Genomic DNA, 20,610 nt, shown 5'->3' with positions numbered 1-20,610 from the left:
CCATGGGACTGCACCCTGACTTAGGCTGGAGTCCCATGGTAGCGTTTTGCGTTGCGTTTTGTAACTAGGCAATGAGTGCAAATAGAGCAAACATATATCTGTATCTCTCTCACACTCATGGCCTAGTTACAAAACGCAACGCAAAACGCTGTCATGGGACTCCAGCCTTAGGCTGAAGTCCCATGGCAGCGTTTTGCGTTGCGTTTTGTAACTAGGCCATGAGTATGAGAGAGATGGAGATATACGTTCGCTATATTTGCACTTAGGGCCTAGTTACAAAACGCAACGCAAAACGGTGCCATGGGACTCCACCCTTAGTTAATTTTTTAATTGGTTTGGACAACTTTTTTTGAAAAGTGGTGTGCCTTCTATAAGAATGTTTTAAGTCTATGGCGTAATGGAAGATTACATTGACAACTTCACTCCATTCACTAATTTTTGTCATGGAGTGGGGGAGATACCGTTTTTTCGGCACTCTTCAAAGGAAAAAACAAATATTGTGATTTTATTTTAATGGGAAGGGAAGTTAAGAATGAGTCAATGTTTCATAAACAAAGTTTAGTACAAGAAAGAAAGACTTCATTTTTTTTACCATTTCATTGTTAAATTAACGTCAATCTGCTTTGTATTTTATCAAAATATAAAATAACAATCTCGTTATTTTCAAGTGAAAATCTTCATCAACAGTTTGCTGTATATATATAACGGTAAACACACACCTTTTTTTCTATCTAGTATATCTATTTCTCTATTTGAAAAAAAAATACTTGTATCAGTTTTAAATATTCTTTAAAATTTTATTTTTCACTTCTATTTATTTCTGGTTTACATTTGAAAAAAGGTAAGTATTCTTTTTTTTAATGCTTCTCATTTTTGGTTAGTTTCGTCAAAATTTGTATATATGGGGCATTCCACGCCAAATCGGAAATTATTTTGCTTTTGCATCTTAAATTTTTTTTAAATATTTTTTTTCATTTAGTACTCTTTGAAATGAGCTACCTTGATTTTTTTCAAATTTTTTCATAAAGCGGTTCAGGAGATACAGATTTTTGAAAAATGACATTTTTTACGTAAATTTTTTTTTAAATGCTTATAACTCGGTCAAAAATTGATCAAATTGGACGTTCTTATAATGAAAAGTTTTGTTTTCATGCGTAGTTTTTAATAATTGAAAAAAATATAATATAATAAACTAAAAAAAGATAAATAAAAAATATAATATAAAAAAATATAATGAAAAAAATGAATTCATAGATCTAAAATTATCTATTTTAAGACTAGGATTAAAAGTTTTGTAATGAAAAAAAATTGAACGTTTTCGTTATCAATTATCAACAAATTGTTAAACATTACTCGTACAGAATGATTCATTTTCTATTTGATTTAAAGCTTTTCGAATCTCTCTGCTATATATATACATTTATCATTTCCGTGTGCATTTATTACTGTGAATTCGTGGAAGCGATTCTTGATGATTTTACGATATGATTTTTCTTTGAAATTCTTTAAATTACAATGAATTTTATAAAATTGTGAGCAATTGATTTTATAAAATAAAAAGAAAGCAAGCAAATGAAAACAAAAAAAAATAATAATAATAAATGTCTCTGCATTCAATTGATACTCACGTTTCTTTTATTTTCAGAGATTTTTTACAATAATGACGACAACACGAGAAGTGGAAACTGCAATTCCTCTGCAGTACAATGATTCTGTATGTATTTTCAAAAAAAATACTGTAACTAATAATAATAATAATTATTATTATTCAAAATTAAAATTTTATCATTATTATAATAATAATAATAAATTAGAATTTTATCATTATTATTATAATAATAATAAATTAAAATTTTATCATTATTATAATAATAATAAAATTTTAATTTTGAATCAGTCTAAAAAACTGAAAAAAAAATGTTTTTAAAAATATTTTTACTATATCTATGAAAAATGTTTTAATTAAACTTCATAATAATAGAAGAAATGATCTATTTTTAGAAACTGATGTAATTAATTAAAAAGCAAGTAACATTTTTTAACACACTTTAAATTACATAACAATGATACAATTATATATAATTAACTTTAGTTTCAATAAAAGTTCTATAGTTCAACATTAATGCATAAATTAAAAAACCATTTTATTGAATAAAAAGAAATTAAGAACACATTATATAGCTTAACAATAGATGTTTTGTAAGTGAATATGAATGTGCTACCTGTTTATAAACATTATTATTTTCAATTTTGAGATAAAAATAAAAAAAATATTAAATACCTGCAATGAAGGCATTTAAAAAACTAAGAATGTAGAAATTTTTTTAAATTATAAAATTATAATTTATATTCAGGCCTCGGATCGACTTTAAGGCGCAAAAAAAGTCGCTTTAATTGATTAAAAATTCAAAAAAAAAAAAGTCGTTTACTTAATTTAATGTTGTCACAAAAATTTTATTTTGTATTTCCCTGACGTTTCACTGATTTCTAAATTCAATTTATTAAAAAATAATTTTTGAAAGATTTGTCTATAGTTATTTTTAACACTATAAAAAAAAGAAATAAGTTGCCATTTTTTTATACTAAAAATGTTGTATTTTGATGCAATGTTTGGAAGAAAAGTTGAAAAAATATCGCATTTTATTTGAAAATAAATCGAAGAAAGGAGTATTTTTGGAAAATTGTCGAAAAAGTCAGAATGTCCGAGGCCTGCAAATGATAAAATTATTACAATTACTAAATAAAACTTGATGACCTGGCTCTTGTTATAAAAATGATCCAAATACTTTCAGTTTCATTATTAATTTTTTATTGCAGCATTGGAAAGCGATTTTTGAAAAATATGACACGGACGGAGATGGAAAAATATCGTATCACGAATTGAAAGCCATGATTCGTGGTCAAGGATTCTCAAATGATATTCCTACTCGGGTTGTTCGAATAATAATGCACAAAGCTGATGTTGACGAATCTGGACATTTGGATTATCCAGAATTTATCAACATGGTAGGTTTCAATTTTGTTAAAATTTCTATTCACTCCGTATTTTCAATTTTGTAAAGCAAAAAAACAAAAATTATATTACTTCATCATCATATATTATACTTTTGCTTCCCTTAAATTTGCAAAGAATTTAATTTTTAAAAATCTTTTAAAATTTAGTTAATTTCTAAAATTTCTAAAATTTTAAATGCTGTTGTACATTTTATAGACCGTTTAAAATGTTTTAGTCTGGAGAAATATTAATTTTTAATTCAATATTTATATTTAAGTAATTTTGAATTATTTTAAATTTTACAATGTTTCTTAAAAATGAAATTAACCCTTTATTGAACACAATGTGAATTGAGATTATGTTGCACAAACAATTTACGGGTTTTAATTAAACTGAAATGTAAAAACGTAAAATTGTAATTTTAATTATTGTAATATTAAAATTAAAAAAATTAAATGTATTATTTGAATTAAAGTTTGTTACTGCTTGATTTAAAGATACACCATCAGGATTTTCAAGGAATATTCGGTCACTTTGTGCATCGCTATGTGCACTCGTTGGTACCCCATCGTCCTAGTATGGGAGGTGTTATGAGGTCAGCGAGATATTCGAGCGATTTGCCAGATGGACAGTATGAGGAAGAATACAGTTGTCATCCGCCAGCAGTGGCGATGATTATAATTTCAATATTGGAAATTATTCTTTATTTAATTGACATTATCTCGAGGAGAGGATCAGTCCCTGTCGAGGGACCTGCTGCCGTTCTCTTCATTTACAATCCTTTCAGAAGGTACCAAATGTGGAGGTACATCACCTACATGTTCGTCCATGTTGGGTAAGTATTTTTTAGCGTACAACACATATTATAAAAAAACACAAGAAATCAATTTAATAGATTCAATTTAAATAAGTAAAATAAGGTCGATGAGACGTTATAAAAAAACCTAATTAAAAAAAAAAAATTGTTAAAAAAGTAAGAAATGAAAAATTAAATTCCATGACTATAAAATCTCATTTTAGTCGATTCACAAAAATTCAATTATTTTACAAATTTTTAGTTAGAATTCTTCAAAAAACAATAATTTTTAAAAGTAAAAAAAATAAAAATTATTTTAAATATAAAATTTATTTCAATTATATTTGGCAAAATTTCTAATTAATTGGAAATTTAGATTAATTTCTTTAAATTTTTATTGAGAATTAAAGTATCTTGAAAAATTTTAATTACAATTTTTCTAAAGACTAATTTTGTTCATAATTTTTAATATAACTTAATCAGGGTGGACACATATCAGTCAAGTCAGGAAAATGTCAGGATAAGAAAAAGTTTTTTGTCAATGAAATTAAAAAAATTGAGACTTTTTCAACTTTTCTTCCAAACATTTCAATAAAATACAATTTTTAGTAAAAAAAAAAATTGCAACTTATTTTGATTTTTATAATGCGACAAATAACTATAAACAAATCTTTTAAAAATCAATTTTTACAGAATTTTAATTGGAAATTTTGAAAATCTTTAAAGATAAATTTAAGAATGAAAATGAATGAAAATTAGTTTCTAATTTTATAAAATTCAATATTTTTAATTACATATTTCCAAAAATTCAAATACATACACAAAAAATATAACATTCTAGAATTATTTTTAACATTTTGGAGAAAATTGTCAGGTTCAAAATTTTTAATTAAAATTCATCAAAAAATTCATTAGTTCTTTTAAATTATGATTCTTTTAAGAAATTCAATTATTTTCGAAAAATTACATTAAAATATTTTTAAATTACTAATTATTAGAATTGTTTTCTAATAATTTTTTAAGATTCAATTATCTTCGAACAATATAAATAACAGGGTTGCCCTGCTTTTGCTCATTTTAAATTCCCTGACTTTTCCAGGTTTTTCAGGTTAAGAAACGGAATTTTTCCAGGTTTTTAAAACTATGTATATTTATATTTAACAACGACTTCCGGTTGAGACTTTACGCGAGCAATACGTGTCGGGTAACCGCGGGCTGAAAAAGTTGTTTCTTTTTGGTTTAAAGGGTTAGTGGACTTGCGATTTTTATTGCAGTTATTAAAGTGAGGTGTGAGTTGTTCAAGGAAATGTTTGTAAAGTGGGGGATTGAATGAATGATGAAAAATTTGATTATTAAAAAGTGGAGCTGGAGATAGTTGAGGTTATGTCGATAGCAAGTTCAGCGAACATCGAACATGGAAGACGAAGATAATTCAAGAGAGTCCCAACAGATGACGCCATTTAATAGAAGCCGATCTACGGAAGATAAAGTAGATTCTCCGCGTGGCGCAGTTTTGGAGTCAACGAAAAGGGGGAGTACAAAAGGAGTAATAATAAAAAAAAAAAGAGGACGACCTTCCAAGGCGGAACTTGCGAAAAGGAAAAACAACAAGGGTGTTAAAAATTTAGATAAGTATTTTAATAAGAAATGGGATGAAAAAATGTCCGAAATAACAGGGAAAAGTGAGTTTGTAAATAGTGGTGGAAATGCATCTAAACAATCAGAAAAAGACACAGAAAAATCAAGAAGTGAAACGATAAATAAATTGCTAGATCAGAACTCTAATATTGAAGAGGAAGTGTGTGTTATTGAGGAAGATGAGTTAGAAAAAATTTTGGATACATGGTGGGACAAAAAAACAAAAGAATTGACAGAGTTACTCAAACGTGCAGAAAAAGATGCGGTCTCGCAAGAAGCTGAAGAAGAAAGGATCACGAGAGAGGAAGCAGCATTAACAGCTGTAAGGAAAGCAAGAGAAAGAGAAATTAAATTGAAGGCTGAAATCAATCGACTCAAAGAGGAAGTTCAAAAATTAAATTCATCAATTCAAAATTTAGAGAATGGAGCTAGAAAAAAGAAGCGAACGCCCGGAAGAAATTTAAGCGAATTTAACCAATATCCGAGAAACCAAAGCCAGGAAGAAGGAGACAACACTCAATTGAGAATGGAAAACAGCGATGATACTCAAAACAAAAATGAGGAAGAAATAAATCTAACAAGCGAGGATAATCGAGCAAAAATACCCGAACTCTTGCAAAAAAATGAATTAGAATGGGAATTCAAAGAAAGAAGAAAAAGAAGATGTTGGATAAAAGTGACGGGATTCAGTGTTGTACGAGGGCCACATATGAAAAACGAAATTCAGGAAGTCTTAAGGGGACTAACCGGTGTTCAAATTACGATAAAAGAAGTGAGGGTTATTGAAGGGGGAATTCTAGTAAAATTGTACTCTTTGGAAGAAAAAAAGTATCTTTTGAGAAACAAAGGTAAATTACATGGAACGGACATCTGGATACAAGACGATTTAACGCCTAGAGAGGAGGAAATCAAGAAATGGATAAGGCAAGAGGTTAAAAAAGTACAAAATCAAGGATTTGAAGCCAGGTACCGGTATATGAGGTGGACAGTGGGGAATCGCAATTTTCGCTGGAATGAAGAAGAAGGAATAACCGAAGACAAGTGGTTTCGTCAATCGAGGTAATGAAGAAGAAAGGATTATCAAAGTTATTTCTTGGAATATTGCTGGAACTAAAAACGTGTTGGATTCGAAGAACTTTTGGGAAAATTTCGATCTCGTTATTTTTCAAGAAACTTGGTTGGAGGAGAAAAACGTAGCGGACTTTAAGAATAAGTTAAGTAAAGATTTTTATTGGTCGACTAAATCAGCAACTAGACAGTGTAAAAAAGGTAGAGCTAAAGGGGGGATATTAATTGGAGTAAAAAAAGAGGTGAGTGATAAAGTGAAATTTGAGGAATGGGAATTTGGTTTGATATTGTATGGGGGGTGGAAAGCAAACGGAAAGAAGGTGCGTATTATTTCTACTTATAACAATGTTGGTATATCTAAATTAAAAGAAGAACTAATTAAATGTATAGAAAAATCTCGACGTGAAGGGGAAGAATTAATCATTGTAGGAGATTGGAATGCGAGAACGGGGGAGGAATTGGGAGGATGTGAATGGGATAGACTAGATCCTTACAGGGGGTACACTAGAGATCGGAAATCTAAGGATAAGGTTCTTAATGCTGAAGGCAAAAAACTTTTGGAAATTTGTGAAGAACAAGGTTTAAGAATTTTGAATGGTAGAATAGAAGGAGATACAGAAGGAAATTGGACGTGTATCTGTGGAGAGGGGGGATCGGTTTTGGACTATATAATAGTAATGGAAAACAGTGATGAATGTCCAGTAAAGAAATTGGAAGTTGAACCTAGAATTGAATCGGACCACTTTCCAATTTGCTTTAACTTAGAATTAGAGGGTAAATTAGTTAGAGTAGACCAGAAGGATAGGGTTAGGAAACAAAGGAGAAACATTCTCAAGTGGGAAAAAGAAAAAGAAGAAGAATATAGAAGGGAAATGGAGAACTTATGGGACGAGGGGGAAAAAAGCGAAATCTGGGAAGATAGATGGAATAATTTTAAACAAAGCATATGGAAAGCTGCGGAATTAGTAGGGCTTATAAGAAAGGAAAGTAATGGAAATTTTACAGTAAAAACAGGTTTCGATAAGGATTGCGCAGAACAGAGATCGAAAGTATGGAAAAGTTTAAAAGAATTTCGTAAAAAAAGAGATGACGAAAGTAGATTAAAATTAAAAAGGGAAAAAAGAAAACTGAAAAAATTATGCGATTCAAAAGAAAAAGAAATAAAAGAGGAAAAATGGAATAAAGTAAAAGAAAGCAAAAGCATGAATAGTTTCTGGAAAGCGATAGGGGATTTTAGACCGCGAAAGAAAAAGAAAAGAGGGATGGCAGTAAAAAAAGAAAGATGGTTGCATCATTTTCAGGGATTATTAAATGGGAATAATGAAAATATAAATGAAACAACTAGGGAAAATGCAACAGGGAATAATAATTCAGAAAATAGAGAAGTAGGTTCAAGCATAGAAACAGACAATGACGAGGATGACAACGACTTAAATGCAGATATATCTTTCGATGAATTAGCTAAATGTATCATGAGAATGAAAAAAGGGACAGCTCCTGGAGAAGATGGGGTACCAATAGAGTTCATAATAGGAATTCCTAGAGTATGGGCTTTAGAGTTACATAAAATAATAAACGGTTTTTGGAATCAAGGTAAATTAGGAAAAGGTTGGGAAAAAGCGAGAATTATAGCTATCTATAAGGATGGAGACGAAAATGACACAAATAACTACAGGGGTATATCTTTGCTGGATACGGGTTACAAAATTTTAGCTTCACTTTTAGACGAGCGCATTAGAAACTGGTTAGAAAAAAACAAATTGTGTAAAGAAAATCAAGCAGGGTTTCGCAAAAAAAGGTCAACCAGAGATCATATTTTTGTCCTAAATTCATTGATAAAAAATAACTTAAAAAGGGAGAAAGGTAAACTACACGCCGCATTTATTGATTTTAAAAAAGCTTTCGACACAGTCGATAGAGAGATTCTCTTTAGGAAGCTGTCGAACTTAGGAATAAAAGGAAAAATGCTCAAAATGATCATGGAAATATATAGAGTAACATCGAATGAAGTAGTGACTGAAGAAGGACTTACGGACTCATTTGAAACAAATAGAGGAGTAAGGCAAGGATGTCCTCTTAGTCCTACATTGTTTAACATTTTTATAGAGGACATGGATGAAATTTGGGAAATTAAGAAAGAGGGTGGCACGGTCATAGGGAAAGTTAAAATTTATTCTTTGAAGTTCGCAGACGATTTAGTATTATTGGCAGATTTTCCAGAAGGGTTGAGGCAAATGCTAAAATCACTAGAAGGGTACGTTACAAAAAATGGATTAGAAGTTAATATTAAAAAATCGAAGGTCATAGTGTTTAGGAAAGGGGGTAAACTAAAGAAAGGGGAAAAATGGGAAATATTCGGAGAAAAACTAGAAATTGTCAACGAATACAAATATTTAGGCTTTTGGTTCTCTACAAAAGGATCTCATGGAAGGCACGTAAAAAAAATGGCAGGTAAAATGCAAAAAGCAACAAATGCTGCTTGGGGCGTCTTAACGAGAGCTAGAATAGGGGGACTAAATACAAGACTTTATATTATGGATATTTTGTCTAAATCGGGAGGTTTATACGGAGTTGAAATTTGGGGATGGGAAAAATGGGATACAATGGAAAAAGCGCAAGGAAGATTTGTGAAAATGGCGATGGGACTGGACATCAACACCCCAGATTACATCTGGAAAATGGAATCTGGAAGAGTTAGTCTAGATGTAGAAGCTAAACGAAGGGTATTTAAATATCTCAAAGAAATTTTAAACATGGAAGAAAACAGACTTCCGAGAATATGCCTAAATGAGGAACTAAGAGGCATTAAAAACAATTTTCCATCAGCATGGGGAGCAAAAGTCCAAAAAGTTCTTAGCGAAGTAGGAGACGGCAGAACAATTCAATTATTGGGTCCAGAAGAAAATATGAGAGAGATTTCCGAAAATATAAAAAGAAATATAAAAGTCAAAATGGATCAGGACATTCAACAACAGTGGTATAAAATTGATAAGTCTTCATATTGCAAAAATTATGGGAAATGGAAATCTAAAATAGGGAGAGAAAATTACTGGGAAATTAAAGAACTAAGTTTCAAGGACAAGGAACAATGGGCTCGGATTAGATGTGGCAATGTAGGGAGGGCCGGGAATAAGGGTTTCACAGATGTAAGTTGTAGACTCTGTGGATCAGAAACAGAGAACATAGAGCATATTTGGGTGTGTAAAAAAGCTAGGGAGCTAATTGATAAAAAGTGGGTGGAAGAAGTTGATAAGTGGACCGATTGCGGCAAAAATTTAAGCTTGCAAAAAATTTGGTCAACAATGTCTGGCAAACCGATCCTCGCTCTCTGCAGATACGCAAGAGCCTTTGAAGATTTATCAAAATGTAAACAAAGCGGTTTATAATTTAAGATATTTAAATGTTTAAAATCCAGTGTTAAATTAATTTAAGTTATTTATGTTAAAGATTCGAAGAAAATATTTATGTACGGGAAATGTAAAAGGCCGAAAGGTCATACATATGAATCCAATAAAATAAATAAAATAAATAAATATATTTAACAAAATTTTTAATTCAAGCCATTTTGAAATTAAACATCTTATAAAAAATTGTTATAAAACATGCAAATATCGATAACTCCATGTGATTGATATCTTCATGTTTTATAATAATTAAAAATGACCGACTGATAAAATCATTATTTTATATTATAAGAATATTGTTATTCTAACTTATTCAAAATTACTTTCATCATTTTAATTCAATTATTGTTTTCCACAATTTTTAACTAAAATTCTTTTTTAAATTAATTATTATTAATTATTATTAATAATTTTTAAAACATTTCTTTCAACATTTTCAAATCCTTTTGTTTACAATTCAATTTTACGAAATTTCATCGATTATTCGGAAATTCTTCAATTAAATATTAGAAAATAAAAACTTCATATAACAAAAAAAATTCAATTGAATTTTTAAAAAAAAATTAAATCTACACAACTTTTAGTTAAAAGTATGAAAAATTCAAACATTCAAAGATCAAAATTCAATTATCTACAATTTTAACTGAAATTCATATTTGAATCAATTATAATTAGAAAATTCTACGACAATTCAATTATTTAAATAAAAAAATAAGTAATTTATTGAATAATTGAATGTTTCTTAAAATTCAATTCCCATAAAGAATCGTTATCAACAAATTTTCAAATAATTGAATTCTATCAACGAATTTTAATAAAATTTTTAAGAATAATTACATTTTTCAAGAAATTTGATTAAAATTGTATTAAAAATAATTGAAATCCAGCAATGAGTTTTATTATTTGTGAAAATAATTAAATTCCTGAGAAGAATTTTATTACTTTTGAGCAATATTTAATTTTTGCGAAGAATATTATTACTCTTAAAAATAATTGAATTTTTGCAATAATTGAATTTTTGCAATAATTTCTAACTTTTACAAAATTGAATTTTTTTCGTGTTTCTTTAATATTTATAAAAATAATTGAATCTCTGTGAAAATAAAATAAAAATTTTTGAAAATAATGAAATTATTGCAAAGAAATTTATAAAAAATTTGTAAATAATTGAATTGCTGTGAAATATTTGTTATTTATAAAAATAATAAAAGGTTTGCTGAGAATTTTATCAAAAACATTTTTAAAATACAAAATTCATTTCTTTTGGAAAATTTTATTAAAATAGTAGATATTGAAAATCATTGAATGGAGGAGAATTTTTGAAAAAAAAATTGAATTTATTAAAAAGAAACTCATTAAAATTTTTGAAAATAATTGAATTTTGGAGAAAAATTTTAATATTTATAAAGATATTTGAAATTTTGACGATAATTTTTTCAAACTTTTGCAACCATAATTAAATTTTTGCGAAGAATTTTATTACTTTTGAAAATAATTGAATTCTTCTGACGAATTTTATTAAAATTTCTTTTTAAATAATTGAATTCTTTTGTGAAATTTTATTGAAATAGTAGATAGGGTAACTGTACCAATTGTCGAGGGTTTTAGGCAACATGTGACTTTGACATTTTTTTTCTCGTAAGTAAATGCACTTTAAAATTTGATTTTTGTATATTTGGACGAAGGATCTAATAATGTTTAATATTCATATTTATTTTTTTAATATAAACTAAATTGTTAAGCAAAAAATATATTTAAAAGTCAATCGAGCAAAAGCACCATTTGTCGATGGTCTTGTGCTAATTTCTCGAGGGTCTGTTCCAATTGTCGAGGGTATGACATTTTTAAACATATAACCCAATATAACCTAACAATTAACCTGTACAGATATTAGAAAATCGAGTAGATATTTATTTTTTCGATAAAAATATTATAGAACATTACCAGAAAACAAATATATTTATTTAACTATAATTGAATAATTTATAATATTGATATAAAACATTTTTATAGTAGATGATACAGGACAGAAAATTATTTAACTGTTTTTTAAACTTTTATAAATATAAGTTAATTAAATTTAATCAATTTTGTTAATCAGACATTAATTGAAAAAATAAATTAATTTAAGTCACATTAAATTTGTAAACGAATAAAATAAACTTTTATTACCTACGAACTGTAAATATAATGGTTAATTATAATTAAACTATAGTACAAAATTTTTTAGTTTTAAATAATGCATTTTTTATTAATTTTTTTTCGGTCTTCCTCGTTTTTTTGGTTGATTATTTTCTGTTGGTTGTAAATTTTTGGAGCATTTTTTTTCTTTTTCTCTGTACCTATAAATGTTTGGCATTTATGTTTGACGTTTAGTAAATAAACACTTAACCATCGATAAATGGTGCATCAGCGAAAAAAGTGACTACACCAATTTTCGAGTCATTACCTCGAAAAATGGAACTGTCAAAAAAAAGGAACCAAATACCGATGATTTGCTTTTAAAAAATATTAAATATTTTTTTTTAACAAAAAAACATGCATACAAAATTAATTTAGTTCGTGTACAAAATTATAATAATAATTTTGTACACAAAAAGTCATTATAAATACGTTTAATTTGCATTTCTAAAAATCTGTTTTAATCAACCTGAAGTATTAAGAAAATGGAGATTCGTGTAAATTTCACAGCAGTGAATTATAATATTAATTAAATAATTATTTTAGTAGAATCGCTACGAAATTTGTATATATAAATATACAGTTGAAAATACAAAGATTATTTAGAAATTTTTTTTGTTCTTAAATATTATATATTATACTATTTATCTAAAAAAGAAAATTATTATCCTCGACAATTGGAGCACCCTCGGCAATTGGTGCAGTTACCCTATCTATTGTTATTTAGTAAAGTAATTTATAAAATTTTCTTTTACAGAACTTTTCATTTAGTGGTAAATCTCCTGGTGCAAATAATGCTCGGCATTCCACTGGAGATGGTACACAAATGGTGGAGGGTGCTGATTATTTATTTAGCGGGAGTTCTTGCCGGATCATTGGGAACATCAGTCTCCGATCCTGGTGTTTATTTAGCCGGTGCATCGGGTGGTGTTTACGCATTAATTACGGCGCACGTCGCAACAATTCTAATGAATTGGCGTGAAATGGAATTTGCCGTTCTTCAATTATTAGTGTTTGTTGTTGTGACCGGTGTCGATGTCGGTCAAGCGATTTACAATCGTTACACGGACGTTAACAATCAAATTGGTTACGTTGCTCATTTAGCCGGTGCAATTGCTGGTCTTCTCGTTGGAATAAATATTCTTCGCAATCTTGAAGTTCAACGATGGGAGAAAGTCATCTGGTGGATCAGCATCATTACCTACACTGCCCTAATGGCCGTTGCAATTTTTTGGAATTTCCTCAATCCCGATTATTTCCCATCGGCCAAGTATTAATTCTTTGAAAATTTTCTTTTCCGAAAATTATTTTCCCCTTCCGATAGGAAGTGAATTTTTTTTTATTCTAAAATTCTTGATGTGTTCATACAATTTCGATTGTATTATTTACTAGTATTTGATTTTTTTTGGAAAATTTCCATTCCAAGTATTTTTTTTTCTTTCTTTCATCGAGTATTCTTTATTCATTTACATGGTATATTTTTTAAAGACAGGAACTTTGTGCTTGAGCATTAAAAAATAATTTACGAAAATTAGTATTAAAATTGGTTAAAAAAAATATTTTTTTGTAATTTGCGAAGGTATTAAATTTTGTTTGCAAAGAAGCATAAATCGTAAAGTTCCTGTCTCTATTTTTATTTTAAATAAAAATTGCGGTAAAGTTATTTTTACCGAATTCAGGGATACAAACACCGTCTTAAAATTAAACACAATTTTTTTTTCATCTAAATAAAAAAAATGGTGTTTACTTTATGAAGACTGTCAGGAAAGTATTATACATAATGTAGATTATAATTTTTTGGTGATTTTTTAACGCACAAAGTTTAACAAAGTGAGTGAAATTCGTTTCATTCTGTATTTTCTTCTTCTTCAAAATATCAAGAAAAACATATCAGTTTACAATTATTTTTTTTTAAACACAAAAGTGTGCATTGATTTTCAAAATGAATATTATACACAAATTTCGTGATAATTGCGTCCATGATTTAGTATTAAAATATTCTATTATTATTTTTAGTTAACTTTTACATATTTCTTTTTATTTTATCAAAAAATAAACAGTATTTTTTGGGGTAAATTTTAAAAAAAATAATAAATTCAATTCACAAAGTGTTACTTAAAAAAAAACGAATGCATTTTATATGAGACCTTATATTCAAATATCTTTCTGGTAAAAAAAGTATTTACAAAACAATATTGTATTTTTATTTTCGATAGACAGTTTTTTGTCTACGAACGCTTCTTTTTTTCTATTTCTTATATAAAATTAAGAAAAGGTCTGAAAAAATTTTTATTCTTTTGCACAGTGAGATTTAGAGGATCTATTTTTTAGAAGTTCTATTCTTTAAAAATATACATTTATATTTTTATTATTATTATAATTATTATAATTTTAACTATTATTAAGTACCATGTTTATGCCATATTTTATAAATGTTTGTACTCTTTTTACGTCTAAGTCTGAAACCATATTCTGCCTTTGAATGCAATAGAGTTTTGTACCTGAATGGCAGTGATAATTGCGCAGTAAATAAGAAAAAAAAAGCAACGAAACTTTATTCTAAGGAATTTTCGCAATGAGTAAAATATAAGTTATACAATTAAATATTTCTGTGTAATTTGTTTCTCCTAATTCTTGAATTTAATTTTCAGCTTCAATTATTATTTTTTAATTATAGAAAGTGAATTTATCATTCGGCAGTTAAATATTAAGAAGAAAGAATAAAAAAAAATATAAAAAGAAAAAAAGAATATAAAGATAAAAAAAAAAATTGATTTTGTTGATTTTCTTTATTTTATAAAGAATATTCTTTGATAATTTTGAAATTATTAATTAATTTCGAAAATATTTTTCAGATTAAGCAGGTTTCTGTATTCAGGCAGCTGTGTTGTCGATACATATGAAATCTAAGAGCTTATAGAGATTTATTTAAGATATTTAATTTATTTAGTAAAAATTTGATTCGGATAATTGATAGCTTTTTTCTTCTTAATATTATTTTTTAAGTTTTAACTAAAATTTTTGTTGCTTTTTATTAAATATTTTAATATTTAGTAAAAATGATTTTTTAAAATTATTTTCTTGAAATTTTAACAAAAATTCTGACTCTAATTCAATTATTTTTAATATTTTTTGAAAAGGTTCCTTAAAAATTCAATTATTTGAAAAAAAAATTCAATTCTTGCAAAGTATTTATCAAAAAATTTGAAAATAATTCAATTAATTTTGAAGAACTTTATAAACATTTTTTTTCAATAATTGAATTCTTTCAAGAAAATATAATTAAAATTGTATTGAAAATAATTTATTTTTTGGTAAGATTTTTATTAAAATTCTTGAAAATAATTGAATTTGTTTTGAAGAATTTATTTCAATTTTCTTGAAAATAATGAAATTTTTTTTTAATGATTTTTATTGAAAATTTTGAAAGTAATTGAATTTTGTGATGATTTTCTTTCCCTTTAAAATAATCGTGTTATTAATTGTAATTAACGATTTTCATAGTAAATTATATTAAAATTATTCATAGAAAATTAAATTTTTTTTAAACAATTTTATTATAGAGTTTTTGTAAATAAATACCTACATTTTTTTGAAGAATTTCAATTAAATTTCCTAAAAATAATGTAATTTTTAAAAATAATTAAAATTTACAAAGAATTTTATTGAAAACATTTGAGAACAATTGAATTGTTTAGAAAAATTTCATTAAAAATTATTTAAAAATAATAATTGAACCTATTAGAGAAATTTTATTAAAATTATTTTGAATATAATTGAATTTCTTCCTAGAAATTTTATTAAAATTATCTTGAATATAATTGAATTTTTTCCTAAAAATTTAATTAAAATTGTATTGAAAATAATTGAATTTTTTTGAAGAATTAGTTATTTTTTACAAAAAATTGAATTTTTTGCTAAAAATTTTACAATTTATAAAGATAATTGAATTGTTTCGAAAAATTTTTTATCAGAATTGTTGAAAATAATTGAATTTTTATCAAAAATCTTGAATATAATTGAATTTAAATAATATGTTTAAAAATAATTGTATTCTTTCGAGAAATTTTTATTAAAATTGTATTGAAAATAATTGAATTTCTCCAAAACATTTTATTATTTAAAAAAATAATTGAATTTCTTTGAATAATTTTATTATTTATGAAAATAATTGAATTCCTTTGAAGAATTTTCTTATTTATAAAAATAATTGAATTCTTTCGGACGATTTTACATTTCATAAAAATAATTGAATTGTTTCGAAGAATTTTATCTGAATTTTTGAAAATAATTGAATATTTTGAAGGAATTTTATTAAAAATAATGATTTTTTTAAAAAGAATTTCATCGAAATTGTTGAAAATAATTGAATTTATATTAAAATTCTTGAAAATAATCGAATTTAATTAATATTTTTAAAAAAATAATTGTATTATAGACTATTACAGAAAAACGAATTGATATTAATGCAAAATATCGTTTTTTAAAAATTTATTTTCTAAGAAAAACGGAATTTTAATTATTTCAATGCCTCGTTTTATTTAGAATTAAAAAAAAAATTTTTAGAAATTTTGTATCACTTTATTTATTTTTTTCTTATTTAAGTTTGTATCACTTTAGTTCTAATTAGTTCAAATATTTACTGATTCAAATTTAGAGAATAAGTTTTGTGATAATATTATTGCAAAAAAAAAAATGTATAAATTATTTTATTTTTCACTATTTTATATGTGAAATTTTTTCTATTTTAACATATATAAAATTTTTATTAACATTTTTTATTAATTTTTATATTACTTTTTGTAATTTTTGTAACTTTGGATCTGAAATAATAAAATTTTTGCTTAGAATTTCATTAAAATTATTGAAAAAAATTTAATTGTTTTCAAGAATTTTAATGGAAGTTTTGTGAGAATAATTAGGATTCTTTTAAGGATTTCAATTTAAATTATATTGAAAATAAGTAAATTCTTATAATTGAATTCTTTTGACGAATTTAATTAAAATTGTATTGAAAAAATCTCGTGCGAAGAATTTTAATAAATTTTTTGAAAATTATTGAATTGCACCAAAAGTACAAGTAATATGAAGTTCAAAAGAGAAAAGAGGATTACGAATAATAACGCTGATGAATTTAATAAAAAACATTTTTTTTATTAACGATTTGACAGAAATTGTTTTTTTTAAATTGGAATATTATCAAACCTAAACTTGATTTAAATAAAACTTTACATTCTTGACTTTGTATATTCCGTTGGGAATACCAATTTATGAGATCCAGTTGCTGTTACAAATGGAAGTAATCCTGAGTTTGGAATAATGTTGTAAGTTAGAGAAAGAGTCACATTTTTGTTTCCTCTGAAAGAAGAAAAAAAGATAAAAACATTGTTATTTAAATTGTTATTTAAACGAATAAATCTCCCTAAGTGGAATTTAATATTTTTTATATAAATTTAAAATAATTTAAATCTAAAATTTAAAAATTTGAAATTTTCTTTTCTGAAAGAAAATAAAAGATAAAAAAAATTGCTATTTAAACGAATAAATCTTCTTAAGCGAAATTTTATTAAGTAAAAGTAATTAAAAATTTTATTAACCTGAGGCCATTTCCATCATCCCAGAAGTAGTATTTCATGTTCATTTTTTTCACATTGATATTCGTCTCTTCTCCACGTAAAATTATTTTATCCCACAAAACAACCTAATTGAGATGAAAAATATAAAATTATTCAAAAATATTGTTCTCATTTTGCTTAGATAAATTGATTATAATTCCCTTACTTGATTCACTGCATTTGCTTTTGTGCTGTATTCAGCAGTCAAATATAAGAATAATTGTTTAACATTCCAGTTAAACAGCTTGTTGAGATGTAATTAATTATGTAAGGAAAAAGTTAAACTGCATGAAAATAAATTATTATTTAGTGCTACTTTCTAAATTTAAAGTTACTGACAAAAAATGTTATTTTGTATTTCCCTGATTTCTAAATTCAATTAATCAAAACTCGAATCAATTTGCTAAAGAAATATTTAAATATGTACTTCTTATTCTTTTTTTCACGGGAAATAAAATTTTTAAAATTTCGACTTCTGATATTTATTAATTTCTAAAAATTACAACTATAATCCTTTCGAAATTCAATTATTTTCTACAATTTTCAACTAAACTTCATCTCTAAATTAATCCATTATCTGTATTAATGTTTAATAATTTTCTAAAAGTTCTACGAGAATTAAATTATTTCAATACGAAAATTCAATTGTTTATAATAAAATTGAAACTGTACTTTTTTCTTTTTTAAAATTATTAAGGTTGAATATTTTCAAAAGTTTTAATAAAGAAATTCTTAAAATTAATTTTTCAAAAATATTTCTAAATAAGTTTTGAAAGACAATATTTTTACAATTATACATACAATTAAAATATATTCAAAAAATTAAAAATTTATTAAAATCTTTGAAAAATAATTGATATTTGATAAATTTTTTTCAAAATAATCGAGTTTCTAAAAAATATAAAAAAAAAATTAATCAAATTTTTGAAGAATTTTAATTATAAATGATTTCTCCGACATTATTCGAAAATAGTCAAAAAAAATTGTAATATCCGAGGCCTGCTTTGGTCTGGAGTCAAAAATTTTAATAAAATTCTGATTTCGTGACCTTAAGACCTTAAATAATATTATAATTTTTTTAAAAATAATCGGCAAGTGACTTTGGTCGAAATATAATGGAATGACTCCAGTTGCAAAAGTTACTGAAACTTTGCGAACCGAGTGTGCGAAATTACCCTGAAATTTTGCAAGAAAATATTATTTAAACAAAAAATTAAATCTAAAAAGGATATCAGTTTTTATGTCGAAATTTAAAATCCCCAAGTCGTTCTTTTCTCTTGATACACTAAAATCTGGAACATTTTTTCTGAAACAAAAATAGAATTTTGTTATATAAAAAAAAAGAAACTTTAAAAATAGATACAAATCTGTGTATAAAATTCGAATTACTTTTTTCCTTACGCGTTACAATTTTAACCAGTAAAAAATAAGAATTATAAAAATAAACACATATTTTTTACTTACACAAGTACACCAGCTGTGTTCAATGCGACATTCGTTCTGTAATCGATAAAAACTGTCGACAAAAAGCAGGCAAAAGTCAGACAAGCTGAAACACTTAGAGTGTATGCTAATATAGCATTTCCCCTCGTTAAAACTGAATGCATTTTTCTTTTAATTGAAAAATAAATAAAATTATCCTCCCCGGTTAAATGGACAAAATTAGGTTAGAAAAGTTTCACTCTATCGATCTGTTTATAATTTACAATTAAAAATAAGACTAGAATTCAAGTATAAACTGTCGACTCCAAGAATGTGAAAATTATTAATTATTTATTTAAAACTAAGCTAAAAATGAAATTCTTTCTTGAGAACACAATAATGAATCTTCTGTCACAAATTTGCCACATGCCAGGTCACTAATGTTCAACACAAACATCGGAAACGTCATTATTTAGAAAACAGGGTTGGATAGTTGGAAAAAAGTTTCCCCCAGTTTAAAAGAGTTTAAAGGTGTATTCACAGTTGAAATGCAATTTTGTTTGCAAATGATACGAGCTTTATATTTTACGGTTTTACTTACGTGACTTACGTTACGTATATTCAAATCTTCATTGTAGAAATACCTTCATTGGGGTGCTACTCTCTGTACCAAAAACATAAGTTCGAATGCTCATTATGCCGAATTTACAATTTAGAAATGACCAGATACGCGAATCCTCAATAACCTAAATTGTATATTGAATGAAATTCAAAAGTAGGGAATAATCATTTGATATATTCTGCATATGGAGAATATTATTTTAAACTAATTCTTTTTTTCCACAATTTGAAATTATTGCAATTTTTATTTTTGGAATTTCCACTTTACCTACATTTTAATAGATCGAAACGTAAAATATCAGAATTGACATTTAATTGAAATATGATGGAGAATAAATATATATTCACTGAATAAAAAGATTAAATAATTATTAAATGTTTGAATTTAATAAAAACATATTGTTCAAAAGTTACAGTGCGAATTGTACAGAATATATATTAATAAGAAATATAATTTGGCAGAATGTCGATTCGATCGATTTTATATTTGCAAGAAATTCAATTTGACAGAATATCAATTTATAAGAAACACGTTTTCGTAGAACTTTAACTTGTCAGAATTGTAATTTTGTAGAATATTAATATTGGCAAATCTAATTTTGGTAGAAATCTGCTTTATCAGAATGATCACATGTTCGAATCCTCAAAAGTTAGAATTCCATTTTTACCGAAAATGGATTCCACATAAATATTTGGCGCAAATTTTAAAATCGACCAATCAGAAATCAGAATTTTAAAATTTGCGCCAAATATTTATGTGGAATCCATTTTCGGTAAAAATGGAATTCTAACTTTTGAGGATTCGAACATGTGATCATTCTGATAAAGCAGATTTCTACCAAAATTAGATTTGCCAATATTAATATTCTA

At 25.9% G+C, this 20,610-nt stretch overlaps 2 protein-coding genes across 2 annotated transcripts; one reads left to right on the top strand and one right to left on the bottom strand.

Moving 5' to 3' along the window:
• Positions 1–425: 425 nt before the first annotated feature.
• Positions 426–14,686, top strand: LOC122505907 (protein rhomboid). The gene is made up of 5 exons (XM_043617786.1): positions 426–707; positions 1,646–1,714; positions 2,818–3,006; positions 3,493–3,830; positions 12,840–14,686. The coding sequence occupies exons 2-5, from the start codon at positions 1,661–1,663 to the stop codon at positions 13,357–13,359; spliced, it is 1,101 nt and encodes a 366-aa protein (XP_043473721.1). The 5' UTR covers positions 426–707; positions 1,646–1,660; the 3' UTR covers positions 13,360–14,686.
• A 2,529-nt stretch (positions 14,687–17,215) lies between these two features.
• Positions 17,216–19,592, bottom strand: LOC122505850 (signal peptidase complex subunit 3). Its single transcript, XM_043617709.1, has 5 exons — positions 19,162–19,592; positions 18,930–19,003; positions 17,864–17,952; positions 17,680–17,783; positions 17,216–17,440 (listed from the first exon to the last, which is right to left on the bottom strand). The coding sequence occupies exons 1-5, from the start codon at positions 19,302–19,304 to the stop codon at positions 17,311–17,313; spliced, it is 540 nt and encodes a 179-aa protein (XP_043473644.1). The 5' UTR covers positions 19,305–19,592; the 3' UTR covers positions 17,216–17,310.
• Positions 19,593–20,610: the final 1,018 nt, after the last annotated feature.

The sequence above is a fragment of the Leptopilina heterotoma genome, unplaced genomic scaffold (assembly GCF_015476425.1).
Source record: "Leptopilina heterotoma isolate Lh14 unplaced genomic scaffold, ASM1547642v1 Lhet_38, whole genome shotgun sequence".
NCBI lineage: Eukaryota > Metazoa > Arthropoda > Insecta > Hymenoptera > Figitidae > Leptopilina > Leptopilina heterotoma.
This window is presented reverse-complemented; position numbering and strand designations above follow the sequence as displayed.